This window comes from Chamaea fasciata, unplaced genomic scaffold, assembly GCF_029207755.1.
Source record: "Chamaea fasciata isolate MVZ Bird 193981 ecotype frontalis unplaced genomic scaffold, bChaFas1.0.hap1 SCAF_26, whole genome shotgun sequence".
Lineage (NCBI taxonomy): Eukaryota > Metazoa > Chordata > Aves > Passeriformes > Sylviidae > Chamaea > Chamaea fasciata.
In genome coordinates, this window is record NW_027094111.1 from 2,347,920 (window position 1) to 2,369,371 (window position 21,452).

The 21,452-nt window shown below is 49.5% G+C and overlaps 1 protein-coding gene across 2 annotated transcripts in view; it reads left to right on the forward strand.

The window, feature by feature from the left end:
• Positions 1–8,194, forward strand: part of GRIK3 (glutamate ionotropic receptor kainate type subunit 3) — a 112,260-nt gene extending 104,066 nt beyond the window's left edge. Inside the window, exons 14-16 of one of the 2 annotated variants that reach the window (XM_066204367.1) lie at positions 1,689–1,911; positions 2,105–2,355; positions 4,238–8,194. In XM_066204367.1, coding sequence (XP_066060464.1) covers positions 1,689–1,911; positions 2,105–2,355; positions 4,238–4,591 — 828 coding nt within the window. In that variant the 3' untranslated portion in view covers positions 4,592–8,194. Of the gene's footprint in view, positions 1–1,688; positions 1,912–2,104; positions 2,356–3,725; positions 3,929–4,237 lie in introns of those variants that run through there. The other variant, XM_066204368.1, reaches the window with a different exon arrangement.
• Positions 8,195–21,452: the final 13,258 nt, after the last annotated feature.

Genomic DNA, 21,452 nt, shown 5'->3' on the forward strand with positions numbered 1-21,452 from the left:
ACTGCTGCGCATTCATCAAGTGGATTATAACAAGCACGAGCTTTAATGGAGAAGAAATGAATCCCTGGGTATTTCAGTCAGCAGAAGGGGCCCACAGGGTTAAAGGCAGAGGAACAGCCTTTGTTTGAACAGCACTGCACTACCCAGCTTTGGGGTGACGAGCTTTTGTTTAACTTTTGCTAAGCACGCTGGAATAAAGGAGGTGGATGGGCAAAGCATTCGGAATATGAAGCATTACAAGGGACTTTCAGCTCCCTCACCGTTATTTATTATGGTTTTATCAGAAGAACCTACGCTGGCACATTTTGGGTGATGCTGAAGAAATGAGGGGGAGCTGTGGCAGTGGCAGTTGGGCTGGGCTGGGGCTCCATCTCCTGCTTTCTCATGGAAGGACAGAGGCCTTTGGAGAGATAAACGACGGCTGCAATCACAGCTCTGCCGCAGCCACTCCTCGTGCAGCAGCTGCTGAGAGGACACCCTTTTTCCCAGGCACAGCACAGGGACTTATCTGCCCTCTGACTTATCAGCCAGCTCCAGGCTCACCGAGGAGCACAGTGGAAGAGGAGGTTTGTCTGGCTAAGCTGCCTCTTGTGAAATAAGAAGGCAAAAACAGATCTAGGAAAAACGAGAAATTGGGCAGAAAAGAAGAAGGGTGCGTAAAGAAGCCGGCAGCAGTGGGAACACAAGGCTCAGTATCCAAGTGCTGCTCCAGGGCTGGTCTGAGAGAGAAGCACTGACCCACAGGAGCACTGGGACCAGCAAAGGGGCAAGAGGACACTGCTCTGCCTGTCTGGGAAGTCTTCCTAAACTAAAGCTAGCTCTGACCAGCAGTCTGGTCTAGGAGATGGAAAGTGTCCCTGCCCATGGCAGGGAGGGGAGCAGGATGAGCTTCAAGGTCTTTCCAACCCAAACCATTCCGGGATTCTGGGATTCTGTGACTTTTGTGATGATTGACAGAGACAACTCAGAAGGTGCTCGTAGATAAATGGTACTTTTCAAATGTTATGGCAAGACGTAAAATAACCATATTTCTTCTCACTCAACACATTTTCTAGAAGAAAAAACACATTCACTTGAAGAGCAAGCTGGAAAACATATTCCTTCCTTTGCAACAGAATGTCTGCTGATAGTGAAAGAATATCCATGTTTATTTTTAGCCGTAAGACAATCTTCTTGAATATCTCTGTGCTTCTGTTTACGTGGGGACGTTAAATCTGTTTGGCAGTTGCACATATCTCAGAGGAGACATGTTTCCTTGCCATGCTTGAGGAAAGACAAAAATATCATACAGAGTGTGTAGAGAAAACCACATCCTCCAAAACTCTCTCTGTTCTCTCTGCATGCAGAAACATTACAGGGTAAACAAATCCTGGTTAGGAAGGGAACACATTTAAGCAGATCTGGGAGACGAGGGGGCCTGCAGGGCTTTGGGCAGGGTCTCAGTTCCACCTCAGGACCTGAAGCACATGCACAGTGGGATGTTTGCTGCAACACTTGTCTCTCTTTAAACATAAACTCAAGCAATGGGGGGCAGCGAATGTATTGAAGACAAAGTCAAATTCACAGTTGCTCCATTGTGTAATCTGTTCTCAGCTATTATTATTATAAACTGAAAAGACATCAGCTCTCAGCAAATGGAGAATTCATTCTTATTTTGGGGCTGGGGGGTGGGGGTATCGTTTTTCCAGAAATCCAAAATTTCCACGTTTGAAAAAATGTGGGCTTTCATGAGCAGCAAACCCACGGCACTGGTTAAAAACAATGAGGAGGGGATCCAGCGAACCCTGACGGCCGATTACGCACTGCTGATGGAGTCCACCACCATCGAGTACATCACCCAGAGGAACTGCAACCTCACCCAGATCGGGGGGCTCATCGACACCAAAGGCTACGGGATTGGGACACCCATGGGTAAGTTCTGCGGGGACCCTGAGGGGGGCTGGTTACCACAAACACAGCAGAGGTGATTTCCAAATACCAAACTTAACAGTGTCTGCCCGTTGAGGAGAGGTCTGAATTGCTCTGCTTAACACAGACACCTTCCCTGCTTGGTGGGATTCTTGTCCCACTTTCCCTCTGTGTATAACGCTGTTCCCGTCCCCAGGGTCACCGTACAGGGACAAGATCACCATCGCCATCCTGCAGCTCCAGGAGGAGGACAAGCTCCACGTCATGAAGGAGAAGTGGTGGCGAGGGAATGGCTGCCCTGAGGATGAGAACAAGGAGGCCAGTGCTCTGGGCGTCCAGAACATCGGAGGGATCTTCATTGTCCTGGCAGCAGGCCTGGTGCTGTCCGTCTTCGTGGCCATGGTGGAGTTCATCTACAAGCTGCGCAAGACGGCGGAGCGTGAGCAGGTACTGCCTGATTCTGCCCTTAGCCCAGCTTTGCATCCTGACCCCAGAGACAAGCAGGGAGGGGGCAGAGGGATCCAGCCTGGCACCCCTAAAACACCATCCCCAGAGGCTCACTGGTCTGTCCCTCTGAGCCTCCACTCGGGGGAAAGTCACCTCTGCTCTGAGCAGGGTTGTCTGCTGCAGCAGCCTCCAGACCAGGACCTATTGGCCGGGCAGTTTAGAGCAAGCTGACAAATAAATCATCAAAATACAGACAGAAGTCCCTGGGAGGGGCCTTTCACATCCGCTTGAAATCACCTTGCATGTTCCAGGTGTGACTATCCGTGCCTTCTCCCCAGTCCCATTCACAGAGGAACAAGTCAGGGCCCACCAGGAAGCCTCACACTGTTTAACCAGCTCTGCCACACTCCCAGATGCAGCCCAGCAGTGGCTGATCAGCGTTCAGAAAACAACAGAACTGCTTTTACGTTCTTCCTCTTCCCTGGGTGTCCCGGTGCAGTAAGTGCAACGTGCACTTGTGTGCATGAGCAGAAATGAAAGCCAGCTGCCCTCATGATGGACTAGACAGGGAAAGGAAAGCAGTCCCAGCCCCCTGCAGGGGTCACACAGCACCAGACCTCAGCAGCTGCCTCCAGCTTTGCCTGTGTGCGGGATTTAGCATGTCACAGGTACAGTCCTTGCCAAGGGAGAGGGGTCAGCCAGGTGGCCACACAGCCCTGCAGAGCACAGCCAATGCCTGAAACAGCCCCAGACCTCGTGCTCACCCTCCACTGAGCCCTTCCAGCCCTGCTGCTCCCTGCTGGGGAGTTAAATCTGGGCACTGGTTACCCAATGGGGGAGCAGAACACTGCAGCAGTAATGGAGAGTTTTGTCCCCTATGCCTTGGAGTGGCTGCCTAAAGCAGAGGCTAGACAAGACTGAGAGAATAAAAGCAGGTATTTATTGAATGCCCCTTCAATAAATATATAAATAGATGCACCTTGGGCAATCAAAAGTCTCCAAGGGGCTACACCCAAGATGGACGGTAGTGACCAGTTTTGTAGACAGATATAAGTTTGGTCTATTTACATATCAGGGGTTAATCCTCCAATTACAGCTTCAGCTAATGAAGTCACATACCCCCAATTTTTTCCCCTCCCAAAGTCATTTTTGTTTATACTTTTTGGGGCCTGAGAGAGTGAGGTATCCTCGAGTCCCAGCCCTAGAGAGAGGAATCGTTTTGTCTGAATAAAATGGGAGAACAGTAGCTTGACAGGCTATGGAGCTCCACAATTAACACACTAAAGAATTGCAGGGCTTACAAATACATGAAAAAAAAACCCCAACCATAAAAGCCAAAAATCCTAAGGCGTCATCCCCGCTGTCCCCAGCGCTCCTTCTGCAGCGCCATGGCCGACGAGATCCGGCTGTCCCTCACCTGCCAGCGCCGGGTCAAGCACAAGCCCCAGCCCACCGTGATGGTGAAGACGGACGCCGTGATCAACATGCACACCTTCAACGACCGACGGCTGCCCGGCAAGGACAACATGACCTGCAACACCGGATTGGCACCCGTGTTTCCCTAGGGAATGGCAGTGGGGGGTGGGTGGGAGGGGAAGGAGTTGCGGCACACAAAGGCTGGATGCGCCCTTAACTGGGGGAGAATGGATTAAAAAAAAAATAAGGAAAAAAAAAAGAAAAAACAACAACAACAACAACAAAAGCCTGGTTTGTTCATTTCAAGAACAAGGCCTTTGCAACCCAGCTGCATCCATCACCGCAGAGGAGCCGGAACTTCCAAGCACGGACAGTAACGTGGGTCTTGGGGCTTTTTGCGTTTGTTTTTGTTACTTTTCATTCCTTTTTTTTTTTTTTTTTTCTTTTTAATGCTTCGATCCTCCAGGCCTCGTGGAGTCCAACCACCACCCAGGAGTCTGATGTTTACACACTGAAAACACGCGGAGGTGAAGCAGAACTGAGCCAGCCCCGAGCGGGTGAGGAGGAGCCCCGAGGGCGGCTCCATCAGCATGGCAATAAACAGGAGCACTCGGTCGGGTGTGAGCGCCTGACCCACACCGACACACACAGCACGTTTTGGATACATTGTCCGGGAGAGGGAGAGGAATCTGGGAAGTGCCGGGATGGTGGAGGCTGTGCCTGCCCTCCAAGCAGCTCGCGGTGGCCCTCGCCTCGCGGCTGTGCTGGCGCAGCCATCCCGAGCGGGACGTCCACCTGGGAGCGTGGTGGCAGAAGGTGACATGCACGTCCCTCAGCAGATCCAGGGCAGCTGACTGGGAAGGGGAAGGTGAGCCTGTGACGGACCCAAGCTCCAGGCCAGGGAGGGCACAGCATGGCATGCACAGGACCTTCTGCAGTGACAGCACCCGCACTCCCCGTGCTGAGCTCCAGCCCGAACCCAGGGTGACACCGTGATCTCCAGGTCCTCAGCTCTGTCTCTGCTCTTCCTGCAAAGCTCAGCCTCTCCTGCAGAGAAGCCTGGGACGCAACCAGGCCCACAGACTCCAGCAGCAGCAGGAGCAGAGCTGCTTCCAAGAGCCAAAAGTACCGATTTCCATGAAATTCAGCAGTGCTGAACTGCAGCTCCACACTGGGAGGGGACTGTGGGCCTGGTTTAGGACTAAGTGCTCTCCATGGCATCAGGGACCTGAGAGATGAATCTCAGCCAGGGCTGACCTGGAAGGAGCAGAGCCAAGCCTGGGATTCCTCCTGCTCTGACCACGAACTGCCACCCCTCAGGCAGCCTCTCCGTGGGATTTAAGCAAACACACGCGAAAATGTTTTTAGGAAATCTTCCATGAATCGTCTTCTTATTTTCAGGTTGCTTAACCCAGAAGGTTGGTCCTGCAGATGAATTTAGGCAGAATTACCAAAGACCCCTCTGCTGACCTAAGGTAACACTTGAGTAACGTCCCTCGGCTCCATCCCTGCCTGGGGACCCACAGGCAGCCAGTGGGACACTGTGGATTCATTCACAAAATTAAACAAATGGAAATCCCTCTGCCCACTCTAACCCAGAATGTCACACACGTGATGCAAAGGTGCTGAAAAGCTCTGATTTAAACACTGGTGGTGTAGAAAACAGCAACGCCCTTCCCCTGCAGGGGTAAGAGGGATAGTGGCCCTCCACAGGACCCCACGTGTGTGGAGGGCAGGTGGGACAGGGATGGAGCAGCCAGTGCCTGAGCTCTGCACCCAGGGCCTTGCCCTGTGCCAGTGCAGAGGGTGCTGAGGCCACCACAGGAACCTGAACACTGAACTGAGCCCGTTCCCCCTCCCGAGCTGCACGGCCATTCTGGAAAGTCTATCCTCGCCCAAAGGAACAAACCTCTCTGTAGCTGATTTCGGATTTTTCCCCACCTGCTCCTCTCCATGCCCAGTCGGGAAGGTTGTCTCGAGCTGAGCAGAAATAGTAGATTAGCTCAAGGGGGAGGAGCTACTCCCCCACCCCATCATGGAACACAGTTTGTCCTTATTTTGCTTTTTCCATGTTGTAAAGAAACAACAGAGTGACCCCAGACAAAACCAGGTGATTTGTCATTCTTTGACTCAAGTAAAGATATGCAAAGATTTTACATTCATTTTCACCTTTTCACAAAAACCATGAAAAATTAGGGATGAAAGCTGCCAATGCAATGGGTGTCAGATTCTTAATAGTTTGCAGCCCAAATACCTTGAGCAGAGGACAAGACTGAAGTGTGGGGCAGCTTCCCAAAGCTAATGACACGCTTTCTCTATTCCTTTGCAAATCCTTAGGCTTGTCAGAGTAGCAGATTTTATGTTTTCCTCATGGATTTCTAAGCTCTAAAAAAAAAGCAGAGATGAAAACAAAGCCTGAACCTGGCTTTAAATGTCCAGAGAGTAAAATACCACAGAAATCAGCATTCGTTTTGCTTCTTGGCAGATTTTTTAAAAATAAATAAATATTGCTGATACCACAAACCCCATTTATTTATTGCCACTAGCCTGATTTGATTTTACTCGCAAATGTGACAGGTGAGCATCTGGAATTACTGGTGTACTGCCAGCCAGATCAAACCCTGCGGATGAACCTTTTCCTCCCATCCCTGAATCAGCCACGAACTGCAGCCAAATTCCTGCACCTACGTTATGGCTTTGTGTTGAAGTTTTGCTCGTTTGGAACACCTGACATCCAATAAGGGCATGTTCTGCAGCGCCCAAAACAAGGCAGAGGAGCTGCTGGGACCCCAGAGCCTTCCCCCTGGCCCCCGCTCACTGTGACCTGAGGGGACGTGGACAATCTGAGCCCTCAGCCTTCCTGCGGGACCCGGGGGCAGCTCACCCAGGAGAGCCTCTCCCGTGCCTCCCCGTGTGCTCCTGGTCCCGGAGCCCAAAGCCATGTGTGTTCATGCCAGAGGAGGAGCAGCCAGCCCAGCGTTCCTCACAGCCACGTGTTGGGAGACTGGGGAAGGGACAGACCCGAGGACAAAGCCTCAAAGCCTTCTGTGACCGTGACCTGGTTGGGACCAGCGACAACTCACATCTGAAATCATCTGACTTCCAACGCTGTTTAACTCCGTTCCTTTCTTCACTTGGGCAGAGGGACTGGAAAACTGAGGAGGAAATACAGAAAAAGCAGGTTTGGGTTATTAAACTGTGTCTAAACTGTTGTCACCTCAGCTCACTGTCAACTTATCACTTGTTTTTTCCCTCCAACTCTCCCGTGAGACAGAGCAGGGACAGCCAGCAGCTTCCCGTGATGCCTTGGGAAGGCTGACCTGGAACAGAGACTGGACAGTGCTAAGAGAATAAAGTAGGTATTCGTTAAAAGGTTTTTAAGGGTACACCTTGGACAGGACAAGGGCCTGGCCAGGGCTACACCCAAGGTGGGCCCAAAATGGTCACAAAATGGACAAACAGTCACGAGGTCTCACACTTTTACAAGTTTTGGTCCATTTGCATACTGGGGTAATTGTCCAATTCCAGCTTCAGATTATGAAGTCCCATCCTTCTTGTTTTCTCTCTTCAGTCCACGGTTGTTCATGCTTTTGGGCCTGAAACTTGTACCTGATGTCCTTGGTCTCCATCTGGGAAAGGATTTGTTTTGTCTCCCTGCTCTGTGAAAAGCTGGGTGACGCTGAATGTGAGCTCAGAACTGCACCCCTGGGCAGCACAGAACCTGAAAAACATGAAAGCTCAAGCTTAAGGCATCACCCTGGGGTGGATTTTCTGTTTGGAGTCAACCAACAGAGAGATGGAATATGCAAAGGGGAACCAGCTCCAGCTCTGGGCACCCACTGCTCCACCTCGGTGCTGGGAGCAGGACTCAGCTGGGTGCCAGCACAGAGGCTCTCTGGGCAGGTCACAGCAAAGGGACATCATGGATCCTGGTGGCTTCACCCAGTGCTCACCCCAGCACCCAGTGACCATGGGGTACAACAGACCCCAGAATGCTTGGAGCTGGCGGGGCAGGGGCATTCCCAGGCATTGGCATCATGAGCCTCCTGCTCTGTACCTTACTTTGACATGTTTCTCAAAAAAAAAAAAAAAAAAAGGAAAAAAAACCAACAAAAACAAAAAACAAAACAACAAAAAAAAATTAAAAAGAGAAAAGAGTGGGAAAAAGGAAAAAATAGTCTCCGTGACATTCAGGGGATTTTCCTTTGTGGACATGCAGAATTTCTATGAATATAGTTTTTTGTAAACATTTTGTAACAATTTTGGTTTCATAGTAACTGTGTTACTTGCTGATCATTCTAGGCTGATGTAAATACAATTTCCAAAAAATAAAAAAAAAAGAAAAAATTCTGATTATTTTCCTTTTTAAGACACTGTGATATATCGAAGTGCACAGTTTGCTGTATGAAGTAATATGGTTTTAAATTTTAAATAAATAATTTCTAGAAAATAATGAAGTTTATGCCTGTTTATACTCAACATCTCCCTTCCTTCTTGCTCAGGTTCTGTCTCAAACTCACACTGTTAAACAACATCCCAACTTTATCAGCAATGAAGCTGGTGATGATAAAACCAGCTCCCAAGTGAACCCAAACACCTGGGAAATGCTGCTGCTGCTGCTCACCAAGGGGGTTGTGGCACATTTGGGGCAGTGGTGATGGTCTCAAGCACATGGAGAGGAAGGGAAGGTCCTGATTTTGGGCAGGGGGAGGGAGGAGACAATGAAGCTCAGACAGTGCAGCTCTCCCTGCCCTCACACACCTCCCACAGCTTGATCCCAGACAGGTAATTGAACCTGGATATTCCACGAAGAGCCACCCACAGGAGCTCTCTCCCATCGTGGTTTGCCTGGAGGCTGCCTGAGATTTCCATCACAGAGAGGAGCCGGAGCTGAGAGCCCCGACGAGGCCGTCAGGTTCATAAAAGCTTTGTTTGCCTCTTCCTTTCCATGTAAGTCAAAAATCTTATTAGCCCGATAAAAGCTGAGAGCACCCTAAAGGCCAGCGTTTATTAGTCTAAATCTTTATGACTCTGCTTTATTATATCGAGGCAGGGAGGGAAGCTCTGAGCTTTCTGGGATGGGAGCAGCGAGCACAGCTGGAGCTGTGCCCTTCCTGCAGCCATAAAACAAACCCCAAAAGTGGAGACACAGCCCCCGGGGTGGCTCTGGGCTTCAGTGGCACAGCCCACCCTGCACACTGTGAAATAAAGACAATTCCTTCCCATTTTAATTGTTTTTTAAGGGTCACCCTCAAAAATCTTTCACATCTCTATTCGCTTGAGCCCCCAGGAAACCAAAGCTTTGACGCTGGCGCCGAGGGGGGGATCAGCAGAGCCGAGCCCAGCCTCACTTCCATGCTCTGAACCCTGATCAATATGCAGAGAACATAGCAAAAAGAAGTAGGGGAAAAAGGTAAAAGCCACGGATGCCTTTGCAAAGAGAGACCTTCTCCGGGAACAAAATCCACGTGCCGAGGGAACGGCCGCTCCCAGCTGCCAAGGACAGCAGGGGCAGGACGGGGCAGCGCCGGCTGACCCTGCATGACAAACCTCCAGCTGCGCCAGGAACACCAGGAATTGTCAACATAAATCGTTATCAGCAATAACGCCAGGCAGCAATTAACCTTGTCAGTCAGCAGCTCACCCTTTACCGGCTGTGACCCACCGCCTCGAAGCTGCCAATCACCTCCGAATGAATAATGAATGAGACAACAGATTTCACTCATAAAACAGCAGTTCGGTTCCCTTTAAGCACCAATTAATCCCTCTGGGCAAAATACGGAGAAAATCGGGAAATGGTTGAGAGGTGCCTGCCCACCCTCCCACCTCCCGGTCCCAGACAGGAACCTTCAGACATTTTAGATTTTCAGCTCAGCAGAGAACGATTTTTAACCTGGATTTCTTCCAGCAAAATACCGTTTCAAAGCAGTAATTGTACATCAGCGGGCAGGTGTTTTTCTGACCCTGGATGTCAGTGTTCTGATGCATCCCTGTGCCCTCTCACAGGGACAGGCAGCCAACATGGGCCACCGTGACCCCTCTGGCTCTCCATGAACACCAACTCCTTCCCTCTCCCCAAACCAAACCAGACAAAATCTCTGTCACCTGGGAAAGACTCAGGTAAGTTTGGACCTGAATGTTCCTGCAGGTAAAATACACTTGATTTCCTTAATGAAAATTTGGGGATGGAACAGAGGGAGTGATGGCAGCAGGAAATCCATTGTCTCCTCTGGTACCTGCCAGAGTGGGTTGGGCAGGACAGTCCCTGCACGGTACAAGAACTGTGTTTGCATCACTCTGAGGAGCCCCAAACAGCTATGGAAACAGGGATATGATATAATAACTTTCCATTTAACAACACTCTTGTCTGTCCAGCATCAGGAGCCTATCAGGATCTTCCTGAGATTTTCACAAGTGGCATTATCTCATCCCAACCCACCTTACTGAGCATGACACGTTGATCCCAGCTCATGCCATCTCTGGCTCCACAGATGAGAAATTGAAGTGTCTTGCAGCACAACCAGGAGCTGTGGAGCCTCCTCCAGAGACCTCTCCATTATTCCCCCTTCCAGGTGGAACAGAATGGGAACAGGGTCAGCTGAGCCCTGCAGGATGAGGGGGTGATGCCACTGAGAAGTGGAGCCCAGCAGAAAGGTGAAAAGCACAAAAAGAAACCTGCCCCGAGCCTCCAGACACACAGCCTGGATCCAAACTGGATTGTGACATTTGGGAGAATTTGGTGACATTTCCCGTCAAGAATTTCTGTGCAACTCCTGCATCTGATATTTTCCACCAGAAACTGAAGTATCCAAACAGCCATAGGACTGGAGTTGTGTATTAATTTTATGGCTCTAACTAGAAAAAAAAACAGAGCCTCTGGCTTAGACAGCTGTGCTCAGGTAAACAGGGAAAGAAACACAGCAGAAAACAGAAAAAATGTGGAAAATCAGAGGGGCGATGAAAGGGAAGAGAGCAGGAGCCTGGTCCATCAGCAGAAGAGCCCTCTCAGCTCAGGGCTGCACTGGGAACATCCCGGGGATGCAGCTGCACTGGGTGACAGGGACCGGCTCTCTGTGGACTCTGCACAGCCCAGGAGCTGCTCCTCCTCCAGAGCTGGACAGCAGCAGCAGCTGCAGACACACGGCCCTGCTTTTCCAGACATTCAGAGCATTAAAACCGCTAAAAGTGTGTGTCATCCTGCCCCAAACCAAGAGCTGCCTTCCTGCCACAGCCCCAAAAACTCGTGGGGAGATGGGGCGCAGGAGAGCTGCAGGGATGGGTCAGGAGCAGAGCAGGATCGGGCAGCTCAGAGGGAGGCGTCGGGGCTCAGGGACATTTCAGCGCTCTGAGCAATCCGCAGGGGCAGACAAGGTGCTGACACCTTTTATTTTAAGTAGTATCGATGGTGCTACTTAGCGCACTCCGAGCGCGCTGAAAGCATCAGCTTAGTAAACAAGAACTCTTTTGGCAGCGGCGAGGTGACATATGGGCTCTGGATATAATGTGCCTTGAAATGGTTGTCGTAAATTAGCAAAGTGACTGTGACACAGGTAACACCTCGGAGCCCCGAGACTGCGCGGGCTGAGGGGAGGAGAGGCTCTCAAGAGGTTCCTTTTCACGGGCTTGAAAGGGAGGCAGGAGGAACCAGAGCACGGTCCCCGGCAGAAGGGAAAAGGGCACCATTAGAGGAGGGAAAGGGGCACACAGGGTTGGAGGATCACCGCCGAAAATACAAAAACGTGCTGCAGAAAGATTTCAGGCGCAGAGCATTCCAGTCTCTCAGGCTTTTTACCCTTCACTACTGGTTGTCTTATTTTCATCCTCCCCTGCTGCCCAGAATCTCTCTCCCTGTTCTCCATGCACGCTGTGTGCTCACATAATGGCTTTTTTTTCCCCATTAATGTGTTTATCTTGCTCCCTGTGCTTTGTTGGATGCACCATTTGCTGCTTCTTTATAGCAAAGTGTCTGCAGCACCCAGGGAGCCAGTTTTGCTCGGGGAAGTTGAGGCTGGTACTGCCACTGTGTCACTGAAGGGTCGTGAACCACGGAAATTGGCACCATTTTAACAATTCCCATAGGACAGCACAAGGAAGGGTAGTTCCTTGAAAATTCCCAGGGCTTACAGCCCACACCACCACTCCTTGAGGAGAGTGACCTGCCTGGGGTGCAGCACTCACCTGCCCCCTCTCAGGACCTGAAACAGGCAAGCCCTGAGCCAGGAAAAAGCCAAATGCTTTCGTTTGAACAAAGGGGAAAGGTTTTCACTTGGAGATGTTGTGTAAAGGGAGTTTTATTCCAGGTATTTCAGGAATACTGCTCTCCCTTTCTGTGGCCTTGCTCAAACAGCTCGGAGAGGCATAATTGAAGTGTTTAAGAAGCATCTGTCATTATTAAAACAAAGTTGCTTTGCAATTTTACTATTTCACTGCAGTTTCATTATCTCATGCAAATGAGCTGCTCTTCCCCTCTGTGGCGGGGCTGGAGGGAGAGGAGCCCCAGTGAGGGAATTTATTACCAGTTCTCACTCTTGAGATTACCAATTGAGAATGAAGGAGCATAAATACATCTTCTTTAGCTGCTTGTGCCACATTAAGGAATGTGCTCCAAGCTAATGGCTTTGCCATGCCTGTCTCCTCAGACAGGAGCAGAGCACGGGGACACACAGGACTCCTTTGGCCCACAGCAGCATTAGAGAGGCTGCAGGAGCCAGGGGTTGCTCAGCAGGTTGTCACCACGACATTAATCCCAATCCATCCTGCAGGTCATGCAGCTGCCATGGGTAATACAATTGGGATGGTTTGTCTTTCAGTAGGAATTCTGGTCCCCTGATGATCAGCAACACAGCCAACCCCTCCAGACCTGCTCACACTTCAGGCTTCACAGTCTGTCCATACACACCTGCCTGATTCCCAGTTTCCATTGCTGTGTTGGTGCTTCCCTGGTACAGAACTCTACCCATGAACCTCCCTGAAGCTGTCCCTGGATGGGGAGAGATTCCCAAGCCATGGAGCAAGGCTGTGGGGAGCTCCAGTGGCTGGAGCAGAAAGAGGCCCTGCTCCCCTGCTGGCTGGAAATCCAGTGGCAGGGTGGTCTGTGAGGCTGGCAGGGTCACAGAATCACAGAATTACAGAATCACTGGGTTGGAAGAGACCTCCAAGATCATCAAGTCCAACCCAACCCTAACCTCAACTAAACCCCGGCACCAAGTGCCGCATCCAGTCTTTTCTTAAGCACATCCAGAGATGGTGACTCCACCACCTTCCCGGGCAGACCATTCCAATACGTTATCACTCTTTCTGTAAAAAACTTTTTCCTGATATCCAGCCTGTATTACCTGCAGCTCTGGCTGGGACTGCTCAGACACCAGAGCCCCAGGGATCATCAGCCAGCCTGCTGCAGGGCTGAGCAGCCCTGGGGAAGCTGGAAGAAAGAGGTGTGGCTGCTGCAGTGTTTGCCCCGCACAGAGCTACACAAGAGCACCAATTACCCACTTCATGGACCCTTCACCAGGACTGGGCTCAGGTACAACACGGCTTTGCCACCACCAGCACCCACTCCTACAAACCACAGCCACAACATGTCATTCGCCAGCCTCCCCCTGGAGAACCAGGTGGGGAACAGCCTCTGAGGAGCTTCACAGGCCATTCCAGGTGCTCCTGCTCCTGCCACCACAGCTCTGGCAGGGCCTGACTCCAGCAACCCCACGGAACACCAGCCAAGAGGCAATTCCTGAGTGGCCTGGTACAGATTGCAGCAGAACACTGTCACCAGTGGGGGTTTGGCCAGGCTGCCACTGCCCAGGGCCCCACAGGCAGTAAGGGGTGCCAGGCTGTCCTTGTCCCCGTGTCCCTCCACGTGCACAGAGAGACATTGGAGACATTGGTCTCCACCAATGCTGGAATTTCTTCAGAGCGTTTCTATCAGAGAGAAAGAGTGGCTGATCCCGTGCAATCCAAAGCTGGCAGCCTGCTCTCAGCCATCCATCAGGAGTGGGTAATTGATGCTATCAAGGGCCAGTTTATTCCAATGCATGCAGCACTCAGCACATCGGCATTCGCTCCCCTGCCAGAGGGTGAGAAAACGTTATTATCCAGACAAACCCCTAATTCCAACAAATTCGATTACCCAGGCAAATGGAAATAACACAAACAAAACCATCTGAGTTTCTGAGGGCTGAATCACTGGTTTGTGGGCTGGGTTATTTATTTCCGATAGGATTTACAGCACACGGTGGGCTGGGTTAGGGGCAGTTTGGACAGAGCAGCCTTTGGCACCTGCTCACCCAAACACAATCCCTAATTATCCTAAAGGCTGTGCTCCAAATGCTCCTCAGAGGACCTGTCCCTTCCAGACTTGCTGCACGAGGCTTTTCCTCTCACTCTCATCTCCTCCACCTCGGCTTCAAAGACAGGGCTGTTCTGTGCGTCTGAGTGTGTCATCTGAGACCTAAAGAACTGTTCAAATGATCGCGAATGTTAAATACGAGATTTGGAGACCTTTTGAGTTTATTCCTACTCCTTTGAGGCTTTTTTCCCAGGAGATGCCGATCACTAGAAAAGCCTTGTAAACAAGTGCAATCCTGAATGTTTTCTATCACAGCCTGATTGAGGTGGATGCTGCAGAACAGCCTCAGAAAATAAGGCTGGAATTTTTATTCCCCTGAAAGTCGAGGTTTAATGAGACCGTCTGGACCAGCTCACCAATGGACACGGGCCAGGTGACTTCTGTAGACAAGGACAAGAACTGAAATTTCAATTTTCACACCCAAGCAAGCAGTCAGGGCACTCCTATGAACTGAGCTCCCGAGCAAGGATGATGGATGAAGTAAACAACAGAGCTGTGTGGAAAAGGCAATGTTCTTGCTTGGAGGGGAATCACTTTCATTACAGGCCCTCCAAAGAAAATTTAAAAACAATCTCAAATTGTTTAGATTTTCTCCAAATGTAGTAGTGGGAGAAGTGCCACTTTCCCTGGCAGGGCTGCAGGGAGAGACCCACAGACCCCCAGCTCAGCCTCTCAGTGCAGTCTCCTACCCCCAAAAAGACACAGATCCCACAGGAAACCGTGGAACAGCATTCCTGCCAGCCAGCCAGGGCTCAGCACACTGCCTCTGCCCTCTGGCTTTCCCTGCACTCCTCAGTTCCATCTCCCCAGGCTCCCTGTCTGAGCTCCTGCAATCCCAGCCATCAATCCCAGCCACTGGGGCTCCCAGCCTTTAAGCAGATCATCTGGAAATGCCCAGTTTATGTTCCATGCTGGGATAGGTACAAAGTCCCTCCTGGGCCAGTGGCAGTGCTCTAATGAGCCCATCAATAAACCAGAGCAGCTGCTCTGAAAGAATTCAGCTGTTCCAAGATGGAAAAGTCCATTAAGTTTATTGCATGAAGTGCTGGACAGGGTTTAGGCAGAGGATCACAGCCAGATTATATAAACTCCCAAAGACCTGCCAAATGAAGGAAGTGGAGGCAGGACAGGGAGTTTCAAACCATGATTACCCCCAAAGGGAAGGGAACATCCATTTACCTCCAGTTGCTACCAAGAAGCAACAAGCTTGATGAGATTTGTAGAGCCAGTGCTGCTGTTCTTTGGCTGGGCTAGAAAAACGGAGCTTTGAGGGGAGAAGGGCTGGAGTAAAGACTTCTAAAAAGGTCACCCGTAGGCAAAGGGACCTCAGAGAGCAGCCTCACAGGGACCATGGCTCTGAAAGTGTTCAGAGAAAAATATGGAAACTGGAGTTAATTTGCCATATGACATGAAAATACACAAAGCAAAGCAGGACCAGAAAACCAACATTCAGTTATCCCGTACCACAGGGATATCAATTAATTACTGACTACTTTGGTAGCGGGAAAGTTTGAAATGTGATGATTTAACAAGCCACACAAAAGGCTTAAATGTTCTCAAGGCGTCGATGAGGGAAAGTTCTACTACATCTGCTCATAAACATGAGAAATCATACAGAGGATTAATTAGCAGCAATTAGGAATTAATGAGTTCCTCTGTTAATTCTTCAGGAAAGGAACACGTGCATTTACAGGATCTCAGCCCATAGCTGGGTTGGAGTGGAACTGCCCAAACCACCGTCCCAGGAATAATCCCCACGATCTGCATCAATGCCTCAATCCTTCAGGAGACCAGTGAGCAGGAGACACGCTGAGAGATGCTCCATTCAATAAAAAACAAGTGGAAAACTCAGTGGGGAAAGTTGCTGCACATTCCGAGCTCGGAGACAGAGCCCAGCACGGAGCTGACCCAGCAGAGGGGAGCACCCAGACACCCCCAAAGTGGATCTGGGCTGGAGCAGGAGCCCAGCGTGCACTGGACAATGTCTGCTCACACCTCCAGCCTCCCCAGCCTCCCTGAAATCTGCCACCACAGGGAACAGGGAGCAGTGAGCCAAGAGAGCACTTGGGGCAAGGAGGAAGAGGAGGAGGAAGAGGTTAAAAAAGGAGGAGAGTGAAGAGGAGACTGTTCCAGCCACTGAGGAACATCATCCACCCGCAGGAACAAAGGAGCAGGAGGTGCTGCAGGAGGTACCCGAGCACAAGACTCAGCTGCCCCAGCGGCTGCTGGATGATGGCATAAAGGCAGGAATAAAGGGAAAAAAACTTCAAACACCTCAAAGAAGTCCTATTTTTAGGAAAAGCTGAGCTCTCTCTCTTGGAGCAGTCTGCCTGGCAATGCTGGTGGCTGGGCACTCAGACCACCGGGTGTCTCAGCTCCAGAACAGCTCTGCCTGTGCTGGGAAACCCTGCACTGGCAGCTCCAGCATCACTGCAGGAAGGAGCTGGGCATTTTCAGCAACTACTTTTTATAACTAGCAAAATTCATCCATGGGGTAAAGATTCCCATCAAAACTAATAAATAAAAATCAAGCCTACATCTTATCAAAAATATCCTTTTCTTTCCGCTCTGGGCCTGTAAATTCCCACAACGCCAAGAAAAAGAGAGAGCAATTTTTAAATGCTGCTCTGGCAATAAAATCCTGATCTCTCGCAAATGGAATTCGGAACACACAACATGGGGCTATACATTATCCTGCCCGAAAACTCCCTCAGGGGAAATGAGGTTATCAAAATTTGGAGAACCTAATGCAAACGCTGATCCTTCTCCAGTGCAAATGAACACCACGGCAGGTATTGGAACGGTATTTTCCTCTGCTGAGAGGAGGTTGGATGGAATCTGAACTTGCTGAAATAGCCCCATCGCCTCTGATTTTTCATTCCTGCTGCAGGTGCTCCCCAGCACACAGCATTTATTTATGGAAAGGTTCTTTCCATGCCGTGCTGCCCTTCCCATTACAATACAAATTACTGCAGAGTTCACGGGCAAGGTTCACAGAAACACTCCAGTTAAATTTGAAAATAATTCATAATACTGCAGGGGATTGGGAAGGATAATCCAAAACCTGGAGACTTGCAAATGGAATTCCCTCTCAAGGGGGATGTGTTTTCAGGAGCTTGGCAGGGAGGGCAGCCTGGGGATGCTCTGGATCCATATCCATGGAGGATGAGCTGGCTCTGCATGGGCAGGATGCTCTCGAGAGCCACAGCCAGTCCAGGCAACGCTGCGAAGTGACAACTTCATGAATTCTAGAATTAGAATTTAGAATTATGCTTCTTCTGCAGGTTTTTAGCTGGTTTCCCACTGGAGGCTGACCTTGGTCTGACCAGAGTCTCTCCAGAGGACACCCAAGCCCTGTCATGTACCATCACTCTGCCCGTGCACCCCCCTGACCCTCCCCATTTCCATGCCCCCAGTGGCTGCCAGGACCACATCAGGACTGTCCTTATCCAGCTGTATTTTCAATTAGGGTCTGTTTTGCTTCTCCCTGCTCAGCTGTCTGCTGCAAATGCCACGTCTCTCTCCGGGGTGCCACAGCAGACTGACACAGCGCTGGAGTGTTTCTTTTCATCAGCCGAGACACGATTTCACCACGTTCAGCAAGAGGAAACTCAGAGAAACGTAACAGAACGAGCAGAACCCGAGCTGTAATTCGAGAAGGAGGTTTCACCTCACAGGGTTTCACGGACGGGCTCCTAGATTTGCACCAAAATCACTCAGAACCTCCCTGAGCTCTGCCTTGTGCAAAGGGAAAGACTCAGCAATCAGAGGTGATAATTCTCAGATAATCGTCGTGGAAATCGTCAGTAATAAGACACTCAAATGATTTTTCTTTTTCCACTAAAAAAGGCCGAGGAGAAAAAATTGAGAAGGCTGGGAACACTAGAAAAATGAGAGAGAATGAAAAATACTTATCAAAGGAAATTATTCACTCCTTGTGTTTTGCAGTAAAAGGAGACCCAAGAATTGTCTGATATGACATTTCTAGACTGCAACATTATCAGGATGTTTCCCAGGCTCAAAAACTGATTTCAGCATTTCAGCTGTCTGGATTTAATCAGAAAACTGACAACTCCCCATAAATGGGTGAGCAAAGGGGTTCAGAGACTCCTCTACCCCCAAGAATGACTTGTTTTGTAGATTGACTTGTCAACAGTTTGTAACTCAACCAAAAACATGGAGAGTATTTACCTTCCATTCCCCAGAACCTCGTGAAAGAGGTTTTATAGACATACTAAATATCTGCTTTAAATTATTATGAAGTGCAGTAAAGCACCATAAAACCATCAGTCACCAGCGGGAAATGAACTAAATTAAAGCTGGTTACGATTTACAGCCCAAGTTCCTGTCCAGCTGTTTAGGGTTTGTTGTATCCCAAAATTAACTCTGGAGAAAAGCCAAATTTCAGGTGTGAGAGAAGGAATACCAGTAGCACCGATTGCCTGAGCAACAGAAACAGCACAAGGGAGTCCCCATGATAGTGCCAGGGGGAAGAAAATGCTGATGAGGGAGGGTTTTAATGATCCTGGTTAGAAACCAGTCCATTCCAAAACCTTTCTTGAATTTATTTTAGCCAGGAAACATGCACAGATTTCTTTAGGAGCCCCATGAAAACACTCATGAAAATCTGTGTTTCAGAGTAAATTAATAGCAAATTACATTTGTCAGGCTTTACTTCTATTCCTTGTTCTCAATTAACGAGGCCCCATGTTAGCCCTGAAATGTGGAATGATTTCTTCTGAGATCTCATGAGACATGTGAGACTTTTGGAATATCAATCCAATTCCTGCCTTCCCGAGACTTTAAATTAATCACACTGATTACAGCTTTATTTACTCACCAAGGCCTGCTTAGTCCCTCCTTTGTTGCTGTAAAAAGCTTGTTACTCTCTTTAATTGAGCTGCTTTAGTAAACCACAAGCATTCACACTAATTATTTTCCTTGATGAGAGTGGAGTTCCTAATTACTAAAGCTCCCCGAAATCTGTCATCTGACAAGGAACATTACAGTGGCACGTGGGACAGTTCTGGGGTAGGAGACACTGAGCAGATGGTGGAGAAGGGAACGAGGAGCCAGCCCAGAGCTGCATGGAACCAGGAACAAGAACTCCACCAGACCCTGCATTTCCACAATATACAAATGTGAATGTTACTGTATTTACAGTCTTCAAAGGAAAGATTAATTTGATAAAGTGTTTCATGTACATCGGAATTATTCAATCGCTCGCGTTGCTTTGTGGAAGACATTTGCCTTTCAAATTTAAATTTAGAGCAAAAACTTTTTCAATTAACATTTTTTTTGTATTTCAATGAGATACATTTCGAGCTGACTTCTCTCAATCCAATTCTAGTGCAGCATTTGAAAGAAAAAACAGAAACATTTGTTTCAGCTAACAGAAAGTAAAGTGCCATTTGGTCAAAAAGTCTGGGTTGCCATTTGGGCTAGAAATAAGTGGTTTCAGTAGAACGTTCCAAGTGGATACACATAGCTTTTAAAATCAGCCAGTAAAACAGAAACACTTGTTTGCACGAAAATAATTGCATTAAAAACAGATTTAGAAGGGATCTGTTTCCTGTTGGACATCCCACAGCCCAAGAAGGAAGTAGTGGACAGACAGAAGGACATCAGGAAGAAGCCTGGGCATGGAACCCTCATCAATCTGGAGGCACAAAAACCTCCCCGATTGTTTGCAAATCAAACTGGCAACAAGAAAATCCAGGGAGCAGAGGGAAGGTGCACTGGGGCCCGAAATGACAGTGGTAACAAGAGTTAGCAGCTCTAGGAGCTGCTGGACTTCCCATCCAGGTACAGACTCAGCCCGGTCTTGTTTAACTCGGGAGAACAGGCGAGTTCCCAGTTTGCAGTGACTCCGAGGCACTGTCAGGAGCTGCAAATACATTGCACTTGCTTGTTCACATTATTTGCGTGTTTATTCTTCTCGCTGGCAGTTACACGGGTTTTGGGTCAGTCAGAGTGCTGTAAGTGCTTGGTGAATGGGATGAAACAGCCTCTGTCGCTAGTCACATGCATAAAATACCAATATCTCATCTTTAGCTGAACACATTAGCCAGGTCTCTTGCAGAATGGATCTGCTAACCAGATTAGATGCCATTTGAAATCTCTGGAGAGCACTCCTAAATACATTACCGGATTTGCATAACAACAGCCAGTTTAAGTAGCACACAGAAGGAACAGATGATGATCCACAAAACAAATCTGCATGTCTGAAAACTCCCCACTCGCTGGCATTCATCCTGCACAGCATCCCCCTCGGTGTGTGTTCTGCACGACGCCGTCCCACATCCCAGCAAGCCAACAGCATCCTCTGACTTCATCTCAGTGGTGCAACAATAATCTTAAATAATGTCTCTTCCGGATTAATCAGCAGGGATGGGAGCCCGTACCTCCTCTGCACAGCCCAGGCTGACACCACGAGCATGTGCAGGGTTTGGTGGTGGACAAGGAGGTGGGATCCATCACACTGCCCTGTGCTGATGGAGAGGGCAGGGCTGCAGAACAGCACAGCTGGCGGGTGACTCTGAAGAGCTGATGCCTTTGGAGGATCCTAGGACGGTGGACATGATCAGGCTGTGGCAGACTGGAGGCTCAGGAGGAACTCATCATGGCCTGTGCAGGAGATGCAGAGATGTGTCAGGCCCACTCTGCATCTTCTCTCAGCGTTGAATGTTTTTAAGAGACTTATGGAAGGTTCATTTTGTTGGTTCAGAGAACGCTGTGATCCCGTGACAGCCACTTAAATAAACCTTATGTTGGTTCTGGAGACACACCCTGAGCTGCCCTGAGCCATGGACAAGTGCCAAGGTGCAGAAGGCCCTGAGCCAGCAGCAGGTCCCAGCACAGAGCAGCAGAGCTGGGCACAGCCACAGCTGGAAAACGCATGGGGAAACAAAGGTCAGGCATGAGACGGTGGCCCCAGAGCAGCTGCACAGGTGTGCCAGGCTGATGATGAGCAGAATTTGAACAGAGCTGGGGAAAGTGCCCCAGATTTTACCTGACTGTCAGCTCAGTTCCATGAACACTACAATTATCTCCTCATCCTAAGGTACAGCCTCCTCTTCGAGGGTAATCCTACTAGAAAAGACAGTTTCACTGTGACAAATGACCATTTGCATGCAATTACACATCTGCCCCTTTCCAGATGTGGCTGGAAAATTATACACTCAGCTCAGGCACACAGCTGGGTGCCACCTCCAGCCCCACGTCTGTCTCCTCCAGGACTAACGAGAGCTGTGAAGAGTGAGGCTCTGGTAGCACAGCACATCCCACAAAGAGGCTCAGGTCATGCCTGCAGCCGGGAACATTTAAATGAGGCGAC